The sequence below is a fragment of the Thunnus thynnus genome, chromosome 19 (genome assembly GCF_963924715.1).
Source record: "Thunnus thynnus chromosome 19, fThuThy2.1, whole genome shotgun sequence".
NCBI lineage: Eukaryota > Metazoa > Chordata > Actinopteri > Scombriformes > Scombridae > Thunnus > Thunnus thynnus.
Window position 1 is genome coordinate 14,465,805 of NC_089535.1, and position 22,616 is coordinate 14,488,420.

General features: G+C 40.8%; 1 protein-coding gene across 2 annotated transcripts; it reads right to left on the reverse strand.

Annotated features, from left to right (window-relative positions):
- Positions 1-7,898: 7,898 nt before the first annotated feature.
- pax8 (paired box 8) lies at positions 7,899-21,402 on the reverse strand. Of its 2 annotated transcripts, none has more exons than XM_067574828.1 (12): positions 21,236-21,402; positions 18,545-18,705; positions 15,794-15,935; positions 15,432-15,629; positions 15,137-15,213; positions 14,802-14,927; positions 14,092-14,267; positions 13,765-13,885; positions 13,256-13,504; positions 12,375-12,476; positions 11,024-11,113; positions 7,899-8,934 (listed from the first exon to the last, which is right to left on the reverse strand). In XM_067574828.1, exons 2-12 carry the CDS (start codon positions 18,564-18,566, stop codon positions 8,861-8,863), a joined length of 1,377 nt encoding a protein of 458 aa, XP_067430929.1. In that variant the 5' UTR covers positions 18,567-18,705; positions 21,236-21,402; the 3' UTR covers positions 7,899-8,860. The 2 variants fall into 2 exon arrangements, with proteins under 2 accessions (XP_067430929.1, XP_067430928.1); XM_067574827.1 differs by having other exon boundaries at positions 15,794-15,959.
- Positions 21,403-22,616: the final 1,214 nt, after the last annotated feature.

The following is a 22,616-nucleotide window of genomic DNA, read 5'->3' on the forward strand; positions in this document are numbered from 1 at the left end:
ATACAGACAAGGACACACCGTCTTGTCTGGGAGTCCGAATGGGATCAAGGCAACGGACAAGCGGACATTTCTTAAAGATTTTTCCCTGCTGGACAGACAGACATCAGGAGAAACTGTGTTAATGTGATAATGGTCAACTTGTTCTCTGAATGGAAGCAGTCTCCATTCATTCACTGGAATAACAACAGCTCATTAAGATAAAGTCAGATTCTGTAGATGAGGCTGACTGATGAGCCACATGAGTGACAGGGGCCTGAGGCCATCGCAGCACCTTGAGAGGGGCGGGAGGGGGGCGGCCCCACACGCTGAAAGGCGACGCCATCTTTGCTAACCTACATGCTCTCGAGTCTGTGACGAAATGTTACAACAAGCGGCGGCCATTAGCGCCTCTTGTTTTCCAGATCAGATTAAAATGCTTAATAAGAGTTACAGTCTGTGCTGAAGGTGCTTCGGCGGTGGCGTCACCGAGGAGCTCTCCACCAAAGCTCTTCTCACATGGCCTGTGGACCATGACTTCAGCGGTGGTGGCCTTGTTTTGGAGTGCCATCTTCCTCCTCCTCTGCAACAACAATAATGACAGGCTGGAGCAGCAGGGGCTGCATTAGCTGCTGGGTTCAGAGGGCATCCTTCCCAAGGAATTGGCCTGTTTTTGTTCCATCTGCGCCACTCCATTCTCGGGGCTGGAGAGCTTTGTGAGACTCAGTCAGGCCTGGGTGGGTAATTAAAAAGGCAAGAGCTCAAGTTGTGATCATTAGGGGCTTGTCCAGCATGCTTTTTTTTTCTTTCTCCAGCCTCCAAAAATGACCCCGCCACGTAAGGTCACTTCTGCCCTTTTTCCTTTTTCTCCTCCCCCTCACGCACAATGTGGCTTTGAACATTTCTCAGCATCCACAATGGCTCAGTAAATATATGCCACAAACACCCACAAACACTTCCAGCAAACATTAACTGTACTGTAGATGTTCACATTCATCCCTGGGGTTTGTTTTTTTTTTCTCTGCTTGCCGCTGCCCTCAATGCTCCTCCTGATGCACATTCTCCATCTGCTGCTGACGCCTCGCACGCTCTACTTGTTACTTTTTATCTCATATCTGCACTAACACTTGATTTCTCCCACTCTGGCTATTCAGAGATGTGTTTTTTTGTGTGTGTGTGTGTGTGTGTGTGTGTATCCTGCCCCTCCTCTTCCTCGTCTGTTTCTATGCGTCCATCCTTCGCTCTTCACTGCTGGTGTTGTGATGTGGCTCTCTCTGTCCAGGGCCCTTGAAATCTCTCTCTGGTCCTCTCAGGCGGTTTTTGTTCTTCCACTCAGACTCTGTTCGCCTCTTTCACCGAGACATTAACTCCACTCTTATTCTCTCCTGCTCTCATCCACTTGTACCAGAGAGGGTCTCATGTGTACTTTACTACTCTGGCTACAAAAAGGTGAACACAGTCAGTGTAGTCAGTCTCAAGATAAATGTAAAAATGTCCTTTGTAACTTCTAAGTTAAAGATCCCCTCCTGACATATTTTAAGATGTACATAAAATACTCTACTTTGAATCATAATTTGTGTCTGATATGGTTTTTCCACAAAAAAAGTTCAATTACCTTTTTAAAATCCTTAAAATTACATCTACTCCTTCTCCCTCATTAAAGATTAGTCTATAAACCTGCAGTGGAGAACTTAAGTCTCCCGGTTCTGGCAGTGAGTAATTACACAAATGCTGTCAACGTCATCGCCGCAGACCCCTGATGTTTTTTCCCCACCGTGACAATGCAATGTGGTTGAGGTGCAATGAGGTCAGTCCGCCCTAGTCGACAGTCGTAAATCAAACATCACTGGTTGACGTAAAACGCATCGCTACTGATGCGGTGTATGCGGGAATGTCGCCACAGACGCCAGATTTAGAAACTCCAGCGTACTGCGAAATACAGAGAGATTTACCTGGAGGTGATCAGCTTAAGTCAGCATTGTGTGAACTCGTTTGGCGAGAGCTTGAAAGTAACAGACGTTCGTTTATATGTAAAAGTCTCGCACTCCAGCTTTAAGTTTAACTGTTGGACACAAGATGTCTCCTACTTCACTGTAAAGTCAATTCTCAGTGTTTGTGCACTGGAAGCTTCAAGTTTCCACATCACACTTGTGTAAGTTGAATATTTGACCAGATTTGGCTCCAAACTATTTGTTGATTTTCGATGAGCACAGAGAAACTTTCCTCTTCAGCAGATTAATGTGAAAACAGATTTCTAGTGTCAAAACTCTGCACATACATCATTCTTCACAGTGAAGCTCAAACATTACCTCGTGAGGCAGCTGGATTTGCAAGATCATGCAAGAATCCATCTCGTCAGGCTTCATGTTATGCACTTGTGTCCGGACCACTGGTGGTTCGGACCAATCAGCGTTGTGAATCCAGCTGCCTTGCAAGGTAAGACAGTGATAGAAAGATGGTTCATCCAATCACCTGCATTTTTTGAAAGTTTCCATGGAGGACTTCTTAGGTTGTTCTGTGTAACAAATCTGGTGCGTCAGGTTAGCCCAAACATTCAACTGTAGGAAAAAGAAGAAAAACATATTTTTCAGTGGAAGGAGACTTTAATATTAAAAGAAACAAGAGCCTCTGAAGAAAAACATCTCCTTCCCCGCCTTTTTTTTTTGTCTCAGACTGCACTCATTAGTGTTGCTTTTCTCATAGCCAGACTCAGACCCAGACATTTTCATTTTATTTGCCAATCAGACCCAATCCAAACATGAATCACTCTTTAGATATGTCCCTTTTATAAACGAAGGCTTTTGTAGCAAAGGAGCCTCTGGTTGAAAGAGTTAAGGCAAGTGCCTTGCTTAAGGGCATTTCAACGCATGACCTCTCTTTGCCCTCTCCTCTTCCACACACACACACACACATACACTCCTGGCTCTGACAACAGTCCTCAGGCACAGACTCAGCGGCTTTTAAGATGCAAGACAAACATACCGGGACCTTAAAGTCAGAGCTGCATGAGTTAATGCAACATATAGAGCAGAGCAAGAATGTTTGTGGACTAATCTCCTCCATCTTATCTCATTTCATCTTTGAGTTGATACGGCAATCAGTGTGACAGCATCACATCCAGATTCTTTCTTTACATAGAAATCTTTACCCTTCTCTTCAGGGATAAACCAGTGTTATCGGGATGTCTGTGTGATGTTGAATGAACTATTTGTCGGCTGTGTGTTTGACTCACCCAGCCTCCACAGGTCAAACCTCTCCCTCAGGGCAGTACCTGATACCTGGCAGATTTTATCCACCTTGGTGTGTATAGTGTTGTATGTGTGTGTGCTTTGAAAGGTGCGTTTTTCTTGATGTCTCCCAGTCAATAGTAGCTTCCTGCCTTCGGGGGTCTGTGTGTTGTTTAATAGGCTGGCCCGGCACACAGGGCACCTGTGTTTCCACCCCGACTGATCTTATACAGAAACACCCTCTGTTAGGCCACTTTGCTCTGTTTGACTGGCACATTTGTTCCAGGTGCATTATGGTTAAAGGTGGAGGAGATTAGATAGCGTCTTGAAATTTGAGGAAGATGTTGTCATTTGAAGTCCACTCAGGTGTTCTGAGGCATTTTCTCTGGACCGGGAGAGCAAAACATCTAAGTGTGTGGCACTGGTCCAGACTGAAATATCTCAGCAACTTTGGGATGGATTTTTATAACATTTTACACAGAGATTCATAGAGGATGAATCCTAATGACATAGCTGTTCCCCTGACTTTTCCTGTAGCGCCACCAGCAGGTCAATGTTTTCACTCATCCAGTCATTATGAAACAAGAATCCATTAAAATACCATTATCATCATCATTACTCCTTAATTTAGCCCCAAATGAACTAAAACCCTTAATTTATACTCTAAAATGCCTACATTTTCTAATTGAAGATAGTTTTCATGGATTTGGGTCCCATTTTAATGGATTTTTAGGGGGTTATTTCAATCCAATAATTATCCATTAGTTATCCCTTAAAACCCAATTAATTAAGACCTTAAATCCATTATTATCAAAGGAATTTATGGGATTTTAAGGTAAAAAATTAAGGGATTTGGCTTCATAGTGAGTGAAATATGTAGGCTAAACAGGTATTAGATGGATTACAAACAAAAATTTTGTACGTATATTCATAGTTCCTATAAACAATGTATCCTACTCACTTTAGCGACCCCATGACTTTCACAAAAGGTTCACTTTTGAGGTTTTAAGTGAAATGTCTTGACAACTATCAGTTGGATTGCCATGAAATTTAATTCACACATTCATGTTCACCTCAGGATGAATTGTAAAGACTGATCCCCTGACTTTCCATCTAGCACCGTCATCAGGTGAAAACATGTCGGTCAGTCCCTCAGTTTATGACCAAAAACCTGTAAAATTAATAACATTCCCAATTGTCTTTCCCAATACTTTGTGTTTGGTGCTAATTAGCCAATGTTAGCATGCTAACACTAAGATGGTGAATATAATATGATACACCTGCTGAACATGTTAGAGTTGTCGTTGTGCACATGTTAGCATGCTGATGTTAGCATTTTGCTCAAATCTCTGCTGTGCCAGCCTTTGCACCGCTGCAGACACCTAAGAGCAGATTATGATTATAACTAATTTATAAGACGTGTAATTTACCCACATCAGAAGGCAAAAGTGTTCTGAACGCCACACTTGAAGGTATACAGATGGGCGAGCCGTGATATTTGCTCAAATGGGAATAATGGGGCACACATTTGGACAATCTTTCACAGAAGTAGCTGTGTGGCGAATGAAAAAAGAGACTTGGAGACTGTATAAAGTTGGTTTTGGAAGTTACAAAAACTGATGGACAGAGCTTCCACCATTCTGGGTCAGACATGTGTGGGGGGCAGACAGGGTTTCAGAGACTTTTTGACGATAAGGACATGCATTTCGGTTGAAGCATACTGACCCCTTAAGTCTTGTTCTATAAAGCCAAAGGAGAATTATAAGTTGGTCGTAACAGTGATGTCAAAATCATTGCAGCAGAATGAGGATATCACACTGTGAAAGGGCTCCAAAATATTTGTGAGCGATTCAAAGAGAAGCAGGATGTAAAAAGACCACAAAGGGTTTAGAATAATCAGCCATGCTTTGTCCAAAACAATTAATAAACAAGGTGATGGGTTCACTCGCACAATCTGGGTTTTCTCGAGGGCCACAAAGAGCCTGCAGCGCTGCCATTCACAGTTTATAACAACAGCGTGTTCTGCAGCTCATTTGGACGGACAAATTCTGTCAGCCTACATAATACTTATTTGCTGGGCTGAATTGGTTGGCCAGTGTCTCTGGCCCAGAGATAAGTGGAGAACTTTCCAGATGACTGGCGCAGGACAACCCAGACCCGTCATCCCACTGATTGCCACACACTCCTCTGCTGCCTTTTTGGCAGCAATTTCTCCAGGGGCCCCCATTCTGTCTTTGAGTTCGTCCCCATAATGGTAATGGGACACATGCCTTCTCCTCTGCACACACACTGTTATATTTCACAAACACACACACAGATAGACATTCTTACTCTGTCTCTCCATCACACACACACACACACACATGACACATGGACACAGTGTTAGTATGGCTCTGTGTTAAATGTAGTAACTCCCAGTCGCCCAGTCCTGCCAGCTTTGTCTGCCCTCAGCTGTTCCGGCCCGGTGCCTGTATTGTGCAGGCGGGCTCATTACCAGAAGCACTGTGGCCCGAGACCTCCTCGCTAATAGGCCCAGAGAGAGACACAGAGGAGTTATTTCTGCTGTGGCTTGTGTGTAGCAGTATAATGTTGTGTTTTTCACTCTTTTGGCAGTCAGACTGTTAATGTTTAACGTTTGCTGCCGTTATTTCTCTGGCCTTCCGTCAGCTGGCTGAAGAATTTGAAACTGGGTTCAGTTAAAAGGTTTGCCTGGTCCCTGTGAGGCACATCTCCTTGAAAGCTCCTCTGTATGAATGTATATGGATGTGTGTGTTTCTGCATGCCTGAGCAGGGAGCTGGAAAGAATGAGTGTCCAGTCAGTTGATGGGCTGTCTGGAGTGAGCCAGGACACTTGGGACAACAATGGGATGAAGTGCAGACTATTGTTTAAAGTTTACAGGGCGGTACGCGGTGTGTACAGTAGTGCGGCTGCAGGAGAGGGATACAAAGAGAAGGGTGTAAAGAGGTGAGTCAGGAAAATGGTGAAATGTGAGGAGGGTGAAGGCTCGGAGAGACAGAGAGAAAAGAGGAGTGCATACTGTAAACAGAAAGATGTCAGAGCTGATCTTCATCAGCGGACAGATACCGCTCTGACTGAACTGATATTGAGGATTTTAAGTGATCAGACAAAAGCCTTCATACAGTCTGATTCAAGAGCGGCGTAATTAGGTTTGAGCTTCTATAATGATGAATTAGGCCATGAACCACACAGAAGTTTGTGAACTGAAAATTATTGCAGAGGTTCAAGTGGTCTAATGAGACTCAACAGCAGCCTCCACAAAGATGATGAAACTCAACGCTTAAATTAAATCAAGTTCAAGTGTCAGTTTGTTTTTCTCACTGGTAGAAATCCTATTGAAATAATGAAAAACTACCAAAACAAAATCAATAACACAAAAATGTGTGAGTTCTTTTTCTTTTTTAAAAAAAAAGAGATCCAAAATGGATAATCAATAAGTAAATAAGGAAATAAACAAGCAAAAAACCCAAACAAAAAATAAAATAAATAAATAAACAGTTAAGTAAATAAACACTGAATTAAATGAAATTTGTGGTCAGAAAATGTATATATATATATATATATATATATATATATATATATATATATATGATGTGTGTGTATATATATGTGTGTGTGTGTGTCTGTGTGTGTGTGTGTGTGTGTGTGTGTGTGTGTGTGTATATATATATATATATATATATATATATATATATATATATAAAATTACAATTACAACTGGACAGCTTCCTCTACTGAGAAAGATCATGTGCTATGATTGAAAGCTCTAGAGCAGTTACTGAAAGGACTTTTTGGTGAAATTGTCAACTATTCTCACATTATAGTCATATAAAATGATTGTATATCAAACGAATTTACAGTCATATCTCTATACGACATATTTATCTTTGACTATGTGAATTTTGCTTTACGTTTTTAAGCAGCTGAAACGAATAAAAGTGTTTGAGCTTGTTTTCTTTTCGCTGCAAATCCGTTTTAGTTTGATTTTAACTGAAAATTAAGTGTTAACACGTTGTATCGTTGCTGCATTACTCACATTATTTACAACATGTAGCTACACTGTATGAACCCAACTGTTTCGCTGCGACTATACTATAACACCCAGTTTCACATGCTGCAGGTCTCGCTCACGGTGCGCGCCCCCCCGGCCTTCTCCACTCCATCAATCCTCGCGGCGTCCAGCGCGCGGTGGCACCAGGTGGGCCGCGGCACCGCCGAACCGTGGCCTCGTTAACGCGCCGCAATAATGAGTCCACAAAGAGGGACGAAATAATTGCAAATAAAACTACATGATGCAGAAAATAAAAAAAAGAAATTAAACAGATGCGCGTGTTTTCAGGATCATTGATTCCGTCCTTTTAAATTGCTGAGTTGCAAAAAATATGCAACATTTCAGGTTATGCTGCAGCTGAATACTAGGCCATTACTACAACTAGTACTATTACTACTACTACTACTACTACTACTACTAATGATAATAACGATGATAATGATAATAATAATGATAATAATCAGCTTCATTGTTGTGAGAAGTTTCACTGTAGTCTGAAAATATCAGTATTGTAGTCTATGCATCTATACTACAATTACAATTACTTACAGATTAAATTATTTAAAATTTAAAATCAGAGCCATCCTTAAAAAAAAACACAACAGCAAAAAAACAATTATACATTTGTCATGCTTTAATTAAAATAATTCTTTAGAAATTCATTATTTACATCTGCAATAATATTAATAACAGTATAAGAAAAAATAGTCACAGTTCTTACCAAACATCAGAACATCAGCATGACAACAAACTAAATTTATTTGAAGCAACACAAATGTATTTCAAGCCTTGTTGGTTTTTAGTAGCCAAATCACCGTTCCCCTCCCTCACCAGCCATTCTCTGAGTAAAATTGCATCACTTCCCTGTAAGTAATTCATCATTTACAATATGTACATATTGCTAGACAGATACATTAATTGTCTTTGAGGGGCATATGTGGGCATTTTGTTGTAATTGTGATTTTTAATGTGTCGCCCTTATAAGGTTTCACTACAGGAAAGCTCTTAAAATCTGAATTTAGAGAGAAAACAAGTCACAAAATTTAATTTGCAAGCAGACACAGATCGAGAATAGGAAATAATTTGTGATGATAGGACAGGATTCACAATAATAATAGTAAAAAAAAAACAAACAAACATTGTAAACAAAAGCAGGCATAGTTCAGTATAAAGAAGTTGCATATCCCCCATTCACTGGATCAGTGGTGTCAAGTTGCAGATGTGCGAGAAAGAAAGTCTTTGGCCAAAAACAGCGTTAAAGAGCTCGATACTGAAAATATGCACCATGTGAGGAGACGTCAGGCGTAACAGAAAACAGGAGGAGTTTAGTGTTAGAATTGTGTAAAACGTGCATGAGTCTGAATTCCCCTGGGCGATGGTATCAGTAATGACAAATAAATAACTTATGAGTAGGCCTGGTTGACCATGAGAGGGTATAAAAAAAAAAAATGTGCCTCAAGTCTCAAGTTCACATCCAGTTTTGACTTTCATGCCTTGGTCCGTGATCAGATGTGCCAGCTGATGTAAAGTTCTCAACATTGTCTGGTTCCTCAGAGTCAGATCCACTAGCACAGAGTCTAGCAGGGACTAGAGGTGGTCGTAGGCGGCTGCAGCAGACGGTGGAGCGGTGCGGGAGGCCGAGCTGTAATAATAGGGTGAACCTGTGGGGGGAGACACAGATGGAGGCCGTCAGAAGTTGAAGGAGTTGATGGTGGTGCTGCACGGATCAGACTTTCATTATCCATCTTATCTGCAGTGCTGGACAACAGATGGTTGAAAGTCTGACTAACTTGGACTGTTTGTCCTGTGAGTGGATTGAGTCTGAACCCTTCTCATCAAAATAATAAGAGAAATGCAAGACTTCCCTCGTCTAAACAGGTTGTTTGGGGATGCAGCCGAGGAGAAATTCACTGAATCTCAGCTGACATGCATCAGTACTTTTAAGCTTCTCAACAGTCTAAACATTTTCTATGTTATCAGAACAAAAACGAGGTGATATATCTAGGCCTTGCATTTTTGTTTGTATGAGTTTGGATCCCAGTTTTTAATTTCACCATATCTGTGCTAATGTGATACAGTGCAGTCATTATCTCAGCTCTCATACAGTATATCTGCTGTTTGTGTGTAATAACACAGATGGAAAGACAGTGTTCATGTTTTCAGCTGCAGCCTCTTGGAATTTAACTTGATGAATGTATATATGTATGTATGTACAAGAGAACTGAAAACTATTGTTAACCTTTTATAAGGGATTTACACACTGTTCTGACTCTTATCTTACAATATCCCCTCATAATTGGTCTCTTTACCAAATTTCTGAACCACAAATCTATTTTTCATAAAAACCTCATCAGTTGTTAATGAATGGGTGATCAATCCTTAATTAAGCTTTCAGAGAGAGGAGAGAGTGTATTTTTTAGGCTTTATACTATTCGTTTATGGAGAAAACGATCACACTTTATTACGTTACCTAAAACAGGAGAACATATCAGCCATCATGATTTCAATGAATGTTGTTGAATGTGAAGAACGCAACAACATTTTTGAATGTGATTGTGATTTTTCTAAATACATATGGGTCAAATTTACACCCACTATGTACAAAAATGTGTATCAGCTGCACAAAAATTAAGAAAGTTAAAATATTTTTATTTTCATATATTCTGGGTCACTTAAATTTCAGGCTATAATAATGATGTTCAGGGTGTTTTTACTGCTCTCAAATGTAAAAATGGGTCAGATTTGACCTTAACAGCATATAAGGGTTAATTCAATTAAGAAATATATTTATATATATTAATATAAATTTATAAGACATTAATAAGAATAACTTTTGGGTTGCCAGGTTGTGGGAAAATCCTCCTCCAGCATCAAACTTTCTTTGTCTTTTTAGCACTTTAGTACATCAGGAAAATCCTCCAAAGACTGTTTGACCACTTAATTTCTTGAAAAGGGCTGCAGGACCAAAATCCAATAATAAACCCTTTATTAATGATTTGGTAACATTTATAACAGCAGGTGACTTACAAAGTTTTGCTGATGGCTTATTAGAAATTGAAAAAACTTAAGTGCCATTATCAATTAATGATCTCCTAACATTTATAACTGCAGACAATATGGCTCATTAGAAAGTGAGAAACATGGGACCCTTTATTTACCACGTTGGAAGGGTCTTCCTGATGCACTTAAGTGCTAAAAAGATAAAGAAAGTTTGATGCTGAAGCTGGCAACCTACGAGTTATTCTTATTAATGGTTTATATATTATTAACAATAATAAAACCATTAGTTACAGCATGAAAACACTTTATAAAGGATGGTTTATCAGAAAGCGGTACCACCATTCTGTATTATCTGCTCCCTGTATTGTTGTGGCAGGTAAAATAAACAAAAGCAAATACATAAACCTAATATTAAAATAATGTGGAGCACAGAGCACAAAGTAAATCCTAATTGGTAATGTGACTCATGGTTTCCTACAGAGGACGAAAAAAAGCATTATGTGACTGAAGCAGTTTGAACAGTTTGGTGAGTCTCTCGTCTCCTGCAGCCGTTCATTTAAATTCTAGTCATGACGGAAATGTTTGTGAATCATAAGGTCAGTGCAAACTGAGTTTTTCTAAATTCTCAGGGGATTTTTATGAGTTTTTTAAAGTGATGCAGATACTCCTGAATCCTTGTAGTGGAAGTAAAAACATTCAGAGGTGATGTGCAGAGTTCATGAGGTTGTCAGCAGTGTGTCCATCACTCACCCAGTATACTGGAATTGGTGAACCTCCAGGCTTCACTGTAGGTGGTGTAGGGCGAGTGGCTGTAGGACTGACCCGAGTAGTCTGCACCTGCTGCGAAAAGAGGAAAAACTTCACGTCAAACGCTCACATCCAGATCAAACACATCAAAACAACAGTTATTAAAAGGCAAAGCTGAGACATCGCCAAGAGCTGTGTTGTTTGTCTGTGTGCCAGCATCTGCTCAGCCTTAGCTCATAATTCACCAACAGTTAGTGCAGCCTGTAAACCATTAATCTGTGGTGCAGGTGGATGGCTGAGGGTAAAATCCCTCGGCCCAGTGATGCATGCATGCACCTAGCCCTCTACGCCCTCTCTCTCTCTCTCTCTCTCCAGCTCTCGGCCCCTCGCGTTGTTCAGCCGCTGCCCTCTGAAATGCCCTCCTCCTCCTCCTCCTCCTCCTCCTCCCCCTCCTCTCTCCGTCCTACACTTCCTGCTTCAGCCTCTCTGGCACTCCTCTTTCTTCTCTTCTCTCTCTCTTTTTTTAACATTCCAATATCTAATTGGTAATTATGTTGGCTGGAATGAAACCCCGTGCTCCCCACCTCCTCCTCCTCCTCCTGTCCTAACCCCCCCCTCCCACCCACCCCCCCCCTTCACTCAGTAATTGTGTATCAACGCTTCCTCACAGCGAGCCCACCAGAAAAATAATAAATCAGACCCTCTCATTTCGCGCTTCGGAGGGCAGACTTCAAATAAAAAAAGGCACATCACACACACACACAGACACACACACACACACACACACACACACACACACACACACACACACACTCTGGCTGTATGCAGGCATCCTGATGCAGTTTCATGTGCACACACACACACACACACACACACAGACACACATGCACACGCATGCACTACAAAGACCTCCTCCCCTACGTTCATATCCAGACTTACACCCCCTCCGCCACCCCTGCATCTCCCTCCTGGGCCCCCTGGTTCCCATGGCGATGTGTGGTCAGAGGTGTCTGGGTGGGGGGTGTGGGCAGCAGGGCGGAACCCCCAGCTTGTTCCCTGTACCCCCTGGGCCCATGTGCACCCGCACACACACACACACACACACACACACACACACACACACACACACACACACACACACACACACGTACACAGTTCACCACCCTGGCAATGCTACTCATTAACTCCGCCTGTCTCCCTGTTTATCTACAAGCCTCCATCCCTGCCTCTGTTCCTCTTCATTCCCTCTCTTCGTCACCTCCTCTTCCCTTTCTATACCTTGTTTTTGTTTTATGCCAAATTCTCCATTGTGGGTTAAATGTTGGAGGAAACATGCTAATAAAGAAAAAGTTACCTGCTACCATGCCAGTGATGGCAGAGGAGGTGTATCCTGTCTGGGCAGGGGAGGGGATGTGAGGTGGGTAGCCTGGCAGGGTGGAGCTCACCATGTCACGCCCTGAAAACACACACAAAGACACAAACCTTTAACATCAAGTTGGAGGTTCAAGTTACTATATCGCATTTGTTACAGCAAGGGCTGCAACTTTTTAAACTTTTGGTCTATAAAATGCCCAAGACGATGATCTTGGACATCTGACAGGCTTTGGGAATGTCTCAAATGTCCTCTTTTGCTCCGACCAAAAACCCACAACCCAAAGATATTCAGTTTACTGTGACAGAAGACTAAAGAAAACAGAAAATGTTCACATTTGAGAAGCTGGAACGAGAGAACTTTGACTCAAAATGATTAACTGATTATTAAAATAGTTGCTGATTAATTTTCTGTCGGTCCACTAATCGATTAATTGACTAATTGTTGCAGTTGTAGTTATAGCTCTGGTTTAGAGAGAAGACACTGAATTAAAAGCTGAAACAATCAGTTGATTAATTGATTAGTTGATTGCCAGTGCATACATTTTAATGGTCAATTAAAAGTGAAAGTAAAGGTAAGTAATTTCTCAAGCAAAAACGCCAAAAAAATCCACCTGCTCCAGCTTCTTGGATGTGAGTATTTGCTGGTTTTCCTTGCACTCTTTGATGGTAAATTAAATATTTTAATGTTTTGGACAGTTAGTTGGACATTTTCTGACAATTACTTGACCAGATGATTTGTCAACAAAATTGATAGAACAATGGTCGGATTAATTGATAATGAAGGAATTGCAAACATAAATGCACAAACCTTCATTTGTGTGTAATGAGTGTGAACATGAATGAGATGGATGCCTGCGTTACCTGAGATGATAGACTGACTGCTGAACTGCCCGTACACTGGTGCATGATGGGAGAATGAGTTGAAGGCGTTGGGGAAATGGTTGGAGCTGCTGCTGCTGCAGCTGTTGCTGACAGACACGGGTTTCTGCAGCGCCTGCAGCTCCACAAACGCCAGGTTGGACGCTGCCGCCATGTTTGGGGAGGGACTCGTGCTGGTCACTTCTGGGGACATTTCCTGTTTTAGACAGATCGGCAGGGACTGTAGGGGCTCTGAGGTGTTTACAGCCAGTGTGCAGGGAGGGCAGGCGGGCAGGTGAGAACATGAAAACAAGTGGTGAATGTGAGTGGAACTACAAATGCAACAAAAAAACTCAGTGAAATGGCAAAAAAAGGACAAAGAAACAAACAAAGAGCGAGTGGCTTCAGGACACTCGTAAGCTATTGTGCAACTTTGAAAGATGTTACGAGTCAGCATGTTGAGGCCTTCAACTTTGTGCCTCACAGGGGTCAAAGGGCATTAAGAGTCTTACCAGTCACCATGGTGTAACTCTGGTGCGCCGTCAGATTCCGTCCAATGGCGGAGCTGGATGTTGAGAGGCTGGTCTTGGCCTCGTCTAGGCTGCTATTGATGAGGGACAGCGGGTACAAAGTCTGGGGATGAAGAACAGGGATTAGCTATTTGTGGAAAGAATGCTTATTTGTGAGAAGGAGCACATGTGCAAGTCAAAAAACAAAACTGAAATGGAAAGAAAACAAGAAAGCAAGACTGAGAATAAAAGATCTTAATATTCTTGCTTTCACTTTAAACATTAAATCCTTATAAATACTTCCTGAGTAGGTTTTAACATGGCTGCTACCTGCTCTGTCTTGCTGCCGGAGGCGGAGCTGAAGGAGTCCGGTGGGTAGTGGTGACGATCAAACCCACAGTCCAGATGTTGCGAGGCCGCGGAGAAGTGATCCACTCTCATCTGTTTCCTCGGGACGCCCCCGCTGCCCTGAGAGTCCACGCTGTGCCGACAACTCTCCTGGTCACCTGAGGAAGATGCAGAGGAGGATGGAGAGTGAGGAAGACAGTAGTGGAAAACTCCAAAAACTGTTATTCTATTTCAGAAAGTTTGAAAAATCTGAAATTCATCAGGTAAAATGTGAAAAAAAATATTGAAAAATTGAAATATTTCATTTCATGACAGTCATATATCCAAACATACTGTGGCTAACTTTAAAGCCAGCAGCCAATATACAAGAAAATATGTTTTATATGCTTTTTTAAATGATGAATCAAGCATTTTGAATTAAATTCATTGTTCCTTGTTTGGCCTGTTCTTCCTTGTGACAGAGAAACTTCAAACATGATTACTTAACGTGATTTGGAGATGTTTTTCCAACTTTTAAGATACATATTTTAGAGTAAAAGACTTCCAGCAGGATGCCAAAATACAATATTTTGTTCAAGAAACTAAATATTAACCTGTAAAATGTTGCCAAATATGCAAAAACAACAGCCAGCCTTTACACTCTGTTTTGGTCTGAGGGTCCAAAAGTCTCATTCATCTGTTAAAATCCTTACTGTCATCGTGGCTCCTCTTGCCCTCGGCGCTGGGTTGGGGGATACCCAACAAGCCGCTGATGGAGTAGGTGGAGCCCAAAGAGTCTGACTGTGGAGACTCTGGAGGGGTGACCGCCGAACTGGGGACTAAGAGAATGAAAAACAAAGACAGACACATTTGAGAGGGAGAGCGGAAACGATGCTGTAAATCTCACCAGTACTGTTAGCACAAGGTCACGGGCTTAATCCCGCCGAACAATGAGCCAGCTCCATCTTTAACCTTAATCCTTCACCATCAGATGGTAATGCTTGGTGTATATGGAAGGTAATACACAACCTCCATTGTGCAGACTTACTTAAGGTTTGTCCTGGGCTCAGGCCTTTTCCATCCAGAGGCAGATTGAACGGCTGCTGCACTTTTGTTCGAATTATTCTGAAACAAAGCAAAGAAAAAAGAACAATTTAAGTATCTTTAGATGTCGTCAGGTGTGTGTAAACCCAAGAAGAGCATATCAGGATCGAGAGAAGGTGTTGAGGGGTTCATGGATGTCAGAAGTGTTTACTTTTGTGTGCTTAATTTATCCCCCTGACTGCTGAGCCTTTTTATATTTACACCTCAAACATGATTTCATTCATAATTCAGTTTGTCACCTGTTAATGGAGCTCACGCTGGGCACCGTGTCGCTGTCACACACTCCCTCTGCCAGCAGCCGGTCCCTGATCTCCCAGGCGAACATTGTGGGATTCTGCCTCTTATACTCTGCGATCTTGTCCACGACCTTCGGGGTGGCCACCTTGGGCTTGGAGCCACCGATCACGCCAGGTTTGATGCTGCCTGTCTCGTAGTAACTGGGGGAAATGTGGAGGGGGAGGAGGACTGTGAATGAAGGACTATTACTTTTTTTTGAAGTCATTCATTTAGGCTTGGTAAACAAACACATCAAAGTGACACACTTTTAGGGGTCAAAGAACATGAACAGGAAGTGGAGTAAGGTGCTTGTTGGTGTATTTACCGGCCCAGGATCTTGCTGACACAGCCGTGGCTGACTCGGAGCTGCCGGGAGATGTCGCAAGGCCGAACGCCCTGGTGGGCCATGTCCACAATGCGTTGCCGGATCACCTCCGGAAGTGGACGGCCATTAACAAACATGCCACCTAGTTGGTTAAGACCCCCATGACCTGGGGGAGGAGGGGGGATGAACACTTATAAATGTCATGGAACTGGTGGACTGCAAAATAATGATTAAACTCACACACACCTGGACACACTTACATGTTCGTTTATACTTTTGTGTTGATTTATACATTCACACCCTGAACTAACCAGTGAAGAAGACAAAATCCAAACCTGGGACACTGATTTTATTCCCTGTTTTAGAAGCTGCTTCCAGTAAACTACTGTTTATTTAAAATGTGTGTCCCAAAATTAGTTTACAGTGTATAAAACACACTCTCAGATGTGTCAACAATCACACAAGCACAGAAAGTGGCTGCTAAAAAAAAGCAAAAAGCTTAGGAAATGTTACGGTGTCACATGTTGTTATAGCTTCAGGCCTTTTTAGACATTTTATGTGGCTTACAGTAAAGTATCTAAATGTTTTTAGTTTTCCCCGGCATTACATTATCTCTGCAACATTTTTCATTCATTCTTTCACAAATGTAATGTGTCCTGTAAAACATTAGCAGGAGTCGGCAGTGTCAGGTCCGTAATGAAGTTTTACATTAATAGAGTGGAAGACACAAGACAAGAAACAGACTTTGACTGCAGTGAACAAAAGAAGCCTGTGAGTCATAGAGAAGACTAGGAATGAGCATATTTCACAGAAGATTTATAGACATTTATTTAAAAACGGAGCATGTTTGGCCAATAAACTTGGGTGTAGCTAAGTTTTATTTTTACTCTCTGAATTTGGGTCTAAACTGTTTAATGTTTATTGTATGATTATATAAATCAAACATTCAGCATTTGTTGGACCTGAAATCACACTTAAACATAAAGTATCAGACTGATATTTAGCTTCTATTTAACTTTACCTACAAACATTAAAGCTCACACTTTTAAATGGTACATTAGTTAGTGATGATTGTTTAATTACTTACAGGCTAATTACCATGTTCTACCTGCAGCCTCAAGGCCTTTACACACACAATCAGCTCTAAAACAGTTTGTATATTTGTTAATGACCCTGTACACTAGAAATTATGTTCTTCATTTTCAAGGGGTGTCATTTAGCAAAAGACTAAGAAAACAGTCTGTATATTGATTATTTTTTATTTGAACACTGTCAAAAATATATTTGAATCAAACACATCTAAGAACTCCACATGTACAATATAATAATTAATATTTCCTCAGGATTACATGAGAAAAGTTGTGATAGATGACTTATTGTTATTTATGTAGCCTAAACATTTAATGAGTTTTCTCATTAAATGTTTAGTTTTCTTTCTTCTATAATATCCTATAATGCAAATACATTTTTAGATATGTCACAATTATTAATTCAGTTGTAAATACTTTTTTTTAATTTTAAATTTGTGTTAATTATACCTCGTGCTGAAAATATTGTGAGATCAGTGAATAACTGCAGAAAATATGAAATATCAGACGCTGTCATTATATTTGATTTTCATAAAATCGCGTCAGACAACAACATCGCACCAACAACATCCCTCACACAGCGGCCTCCGCTCTCTTCTCTTCAGACTGCACGGTGGTGACTCTGCAAGAACACCATTGCTTTTAATTTTAACCCATTGAGTCACTTCTTTTTCTCAGCCTTCTCTCTCTTCTCTCTCTCTCTCTCTCTCTCTCTCTCTCTCTCTCTCTCTCTCTCTCTCTCTCTCTCTCTCTCTCCAGCTTTCATTTCCACATCAAACAGCGGCCGGACGGAGGCTGAGGGAGGGGAGCCTCTATTAACGCTGCCAGCCGAGTGTGGAAAAAAATCTCCCCGCCAAGCTTCATCAACCTGCAGGATATTAAAGCGGAGCAGCCCCGGGGTGGGGAGGGTAGGGGATGGGGGGTGGGGGGGGGAGTGGGGGAGTGGGGGAGGCACGCACGCGCACAGACATCACGCGCACGCCAAAACAAAGCATGCATTCATTACAAAAAAAGCCCTTATAGATACAGATAGATAGATATATAGATCATTTATAACTATCTGAGACATAAACAAGCCCTCAACCTCCTGCTGCTCCATGATTGCAGCTGAAGAGCCACTGACCAGGGGAGGATTGTTCCAAATTTATATCTGACAGCCTTAAGTGCCATCCAATTAACTTCTTCAATATCCTTCCTACACAACAACCAGAGGAGGGGGGGGAGACACACAAATCACCCCTTCAAGAATTACAATGAGCAGACAAGATGCCTCTCTGAATGCCACTACAATGTTTTCAATGTTTCACAGCTGATATTTTTGCTGAATGTGACAGGACACATCCCAAAGTCTGCACAGATATCAAACATATCAGGTCAAATTTTGTATAAAAGTGATGCACAGTATATCTAGAATACCACACAGCTTAAATAGATGTTTTTCCTAACTTCAAGCTATGTAAAGGGATATAAAAGTGGATGTTAATGGGTTATTAATATGAGGACAGATCACCTCTTTCATGGTAAAAACATGCAGAGGTCTAGAAAAACAACACCTGTAGTCTTTAGAAAGACTTATTCTCTCATCCTGTCAGTAATAAAATGTCAAATAAACTGTTCAGCCAGTGTTAAAAGAAAAGACGGCAGGCTCGTGTTGTTTATTTACCTCTTCCGGTGTTGTGGGACATATCCCTGAGTTTTTGGTCCGTGGTCCACCAGCTGAACGTGACGGTCTCCTCCTCGCTGTCCCAGTTAAAGTGTTTTTACTCCCCGTCCTGCCTTGTGTGGCATGAGTGTGCTCCTGCTGAGCGCCCCGCTGATCACACGCTGCAGGAGTACAGGGGGGGGGGAGTTTGTCATATGTGATGTCTCTGAGCTCCTCTACAGAACAAATACTCGGCTGGTGTTCGCTGTGGCACTCTGTGTGTGTCACCATATGTGGAAATGTAGTGCAGAGGAGGCACAGCTAAGACAGTGTGTGAGAGGGTTTGTTATCTTCAAATTACTGAATGTCTTTCTTTCTTTTTGTATATCAAGAGTTGGGAGAGTACACCATCATTTAACAAGTGTACAGAGTAAGTCCATGTATCTGTATGTGTGTACAAATACTATAAATCAACATTTAGTACTTTCTCTGACAGTGACTGATGAAAAAATGTTAGACAGCAGCTCCTGTTATACACAAAATTTCCTTTCATAAACCCTGTTTATCATTAGGATTGACTGGTCCCATTAATTGGCCTCATAATTATTAGAGTATATTTTATTTTGGCTCTTAATCATTAAAATCAAGCAGCAATAAATGACACTATAATGTAAAGTAGTTTAAGTGAAGAAGATGAGAGTGAAATCTGAAAGTTAATATTAAATTGCACAATAAATATCAAGTGAATATGAATAAAAAGGACTTTTCTTATCAGAGCGAAGATATTAAGTGCTCCAACTCAGATTTGACACTAAAAAAAGGAAGAAAGAAAAATACCGTTGGCATTAAGACGGACAAATGATTGGTGTCTTAACTCTTAACTAGAAGATAGTGAATCTGTTGTAAATGTGCTAGCTGGCAGTTGTTATCGCCCATATGTAAGCCTTGATTACAGGCTCCATCTGCTCAGCTGCTGCACACCTTCTTCACTCTGCTGGATGACCTTCTGTTAAAACTGAAAAGCTGCTATAGACGGAGACATAATATTTGATGTTTGAAGTTAAAAGAGACAGTGAAACCATCTCTGTATCATTAATGCACAACACACACACACACACACACACTGAGATAGATGGATAAATAAGACCACTGTGAGTTTGCATCAGCGGCAACAGTTGCAACTACATGATTTTAAAGAGAAAAGCAGCTGAAATGAACAGAGAAACCTTTACAAGGTCACTGTCATGTTATTGGACTCCTGCTGGATGATACTTTACATTTAAACAAATAAAGAGCTGATTATGACACAATTATGATTATAACTGTAGGTTCAGTGTTTGCTTTGATCGAGACTTATTTTAGTTTGTTGCTAATAACATTCACACAGTTAGTTACTATCAAAGCTCTGCATGACCAGGTTTAATTAACTTTTGCCTTCTGCTGTTTGTGTGTGGATTTACTTAATTGGAACAAGGACATTTATCTTAATTGAAAAAGTATTTTTTTGAAAAATGTAATTACATTTTAATTTCAACTCTTTGTTGTACACAAATACAATCTGCAAAATATGAGCTGAAATTACACCTGCCTCAAATTTAAATATTTTAATTAACTTCAAGCTATACATACCTATTAATCATTGATAATATTCCAAACATGAAAGTGATTCCTTTAATGTTAAAAATAAATAAATAAACAGAGAATAACAAAACACAGAAAAACTAACTTGCATTTTTAATTTTTAAATGTAAAAAAAACTGTCTGACTTTTGATGATGATGTTTATGATTATGTGCTACTGAGGTGTAATATTTAAACTATTGTATATAAATGTGACTATGATTATTGATTATGATTATTAATTATTAATACGTTTGTCAAGAAAATGAAATGGATAAACTACAACAAAGTGAATCCCTGCAGGGCTGTGTAGAGAGCATCGCTATCCTGCAGATATTTTACATTTATTTTCAACACTCAACATCTCATTTTTACATTTTTATCACTTTATTTTTTCAGTAGTTTATGTCCAGCTCTTCTTTTTTCTATTCTAAACATGAATCAGGTCTTTTTATTGTTTCTCTATAATATTAATTATGTTGGCAACAGTCGAGACGGTTTGCGCGAGATTACAACCTTTTCTAAATTTTAGATGAAGATTGTTTATTTATCTTTGCAGTTTTTTTTTTACATAGTTATTGCAGACATATCGCGATACCTTATACACTCTTACTTGGCTCAAACACAATTGTCTTTAGGACTGCATTTAAAAATATAAATATTACACATATATTTTTTAAATTGATCTAAAACCTCCGATTCACTCCTGAAAATTCACCAGTTTTTTTTTACTGTTCAGCTCCTCCACTGAGGATCGTCGCCTATAAAGTGAATATTGATGTTTTTCCAGTGCGTGAAACTTTCCCCTCGCTTGACCAGGATCACACATTAAATCTTCATCTAATTACAATTAATTATTCTCATGAATGTGACCTGTTTTACTGTGTTTCACCAAAACAGAACTACAACCAGCGTAAAATGCAGTCTTATTGGATGTTGCAGAGAGTGTTTGAGGATGATTTAAGTTGCGTTGAACAGCTCGCTGTGTTGTCAGGATTGCGGATTAATTGCTGACAATTAAACCATTCAGACGTCGCATAACACAATCTACAAACCGCACCTCCAAAAGGATTAAATAAAGCCTTTTATTTACCTTTCCACGCCGATGCTCAAAATAAAACGCTCCCCAGCAGATATTCTGATATTATCCAAATGAAGGGACTCCGGTGGTGTAATAGGGTGTGTGTGTGTGTGTCCGGGCTGTGTGTTACAAGAGACAGGGCTGCTGTTGTGTTGTGTAGTGTGCGCGCTGCCGACACTCAGCCAGGTTTTATCCAACCGGGGCTGCGCACATTACCATGCGCTGCAGCCATTGGACGAGGAGGACGAAATAGAGGAGGAGGAGGAGGAGTGGCTTTATGGGAAAAAGAAAAAAAAAAAAAAGACTGACCCCTTGTTTTGATGGCATTACACCCACTGAGCGACTGTACGGAAACACTTGTCAAGGAGACGGCTTGTTTCCACTCACAGCGCCGCTTTCATTAGACTCTGTACGGCCATGTGACGCCGTTTCCGACCGTCCGAGCGCCGCTTTCACACACAATTTAGTGCCTGATTTGCTGCGATCCGTCACAGTTTCTCTCTCTGACAGGTAGACTACACCTGGCTGAGGGAAAAGACTGGAAATTTTTGGCCCAAGTTTCCTAAACTTTCAGTTGAAAAAATAGCGAACAATTTTGCGCAAATGGAACGAAAAGGCGCAAAAAAAAAAACCGATTTCGGCCCAAAGTTTGTCAAACTGATAATATAAGCAGGGCTGACAGTGAATTGTCTCATTTGTTATCTGTCTTATAAACAGTACAGCTACATATATATTTTTTTTTATTATTTAGTCACATTCAAATGCCTTTTTGCGCAATAACTTGGAGTTTGATCTTAATTCTTTTCTATTCAGATCGATTTGGAATTTAATGGCACCGCAGTAACAATGAGGCCCTTAATTTGTTTCTTTTCTCAGTATGAAATTGAATGGATCACTTCTTGCTGGGCTATTTCATGGCTGTGCTCAGCTCAGCTTCAATGAGATTAAAGAGCAGACAGATGACGAGCCTTTCTGCCTCCTTTTGGCAGATGAAAAACAGTAAAAATTAAATAAAAACAGACTCGTTTAGAGCATGCGTGTGACAACAATAGGGGAAAATAAAAAAAAGGGTAAAAATAAGCTGCAGTTGCAACAGATATACTTGCAGTTGTTTCATGCTTTTTTTCTGAATAAAGATAATTTATTGAAAATGATACAGGTACATGTATGCTGAGGTGTGAATGACCACATTAGAGATTTCTGTACTATTATGCGTTGATTTCACGTGAATAAAAGGGACCTGAGGCTCGTGGGAAGTGCATATACAGCCTATATAGAGTTTCTGCTTGAACCAGGCCCTGTATACGCGCCTGATGTCACACCAGGGTGTCAGGATCCCCCTGAGTTAAAACGCTGTTAATGTTGTTCTCACAAGCCTGTTAAACAAACACCA

What these genes read in the sequence shown, in the direction of transcription:
- pax8 (XM_067574827.1), bottom strand. Translation starts at nt 18,566, where the DNA reads ATGTCCCACAACACCGGAAGAG. An exon ending in AGCGTGAGCTCCATTAACAG is followed by an intron (nt 15,214 to 15,431) that starts GTGACAAACTGA and finishes GCTTTGTTTCAG; the next exon opens with AATAATTCGAACAAAAGTGC. An exon ending in CCGGCAGCAAGACAGAGCAG is followed by an intron (nt 13,886 to 14,091) that starts GTAGCAGCCATG and finishes CTTCATCCCCAG; the next exon opens with ACTTTGTACCCGCTGTCCCT.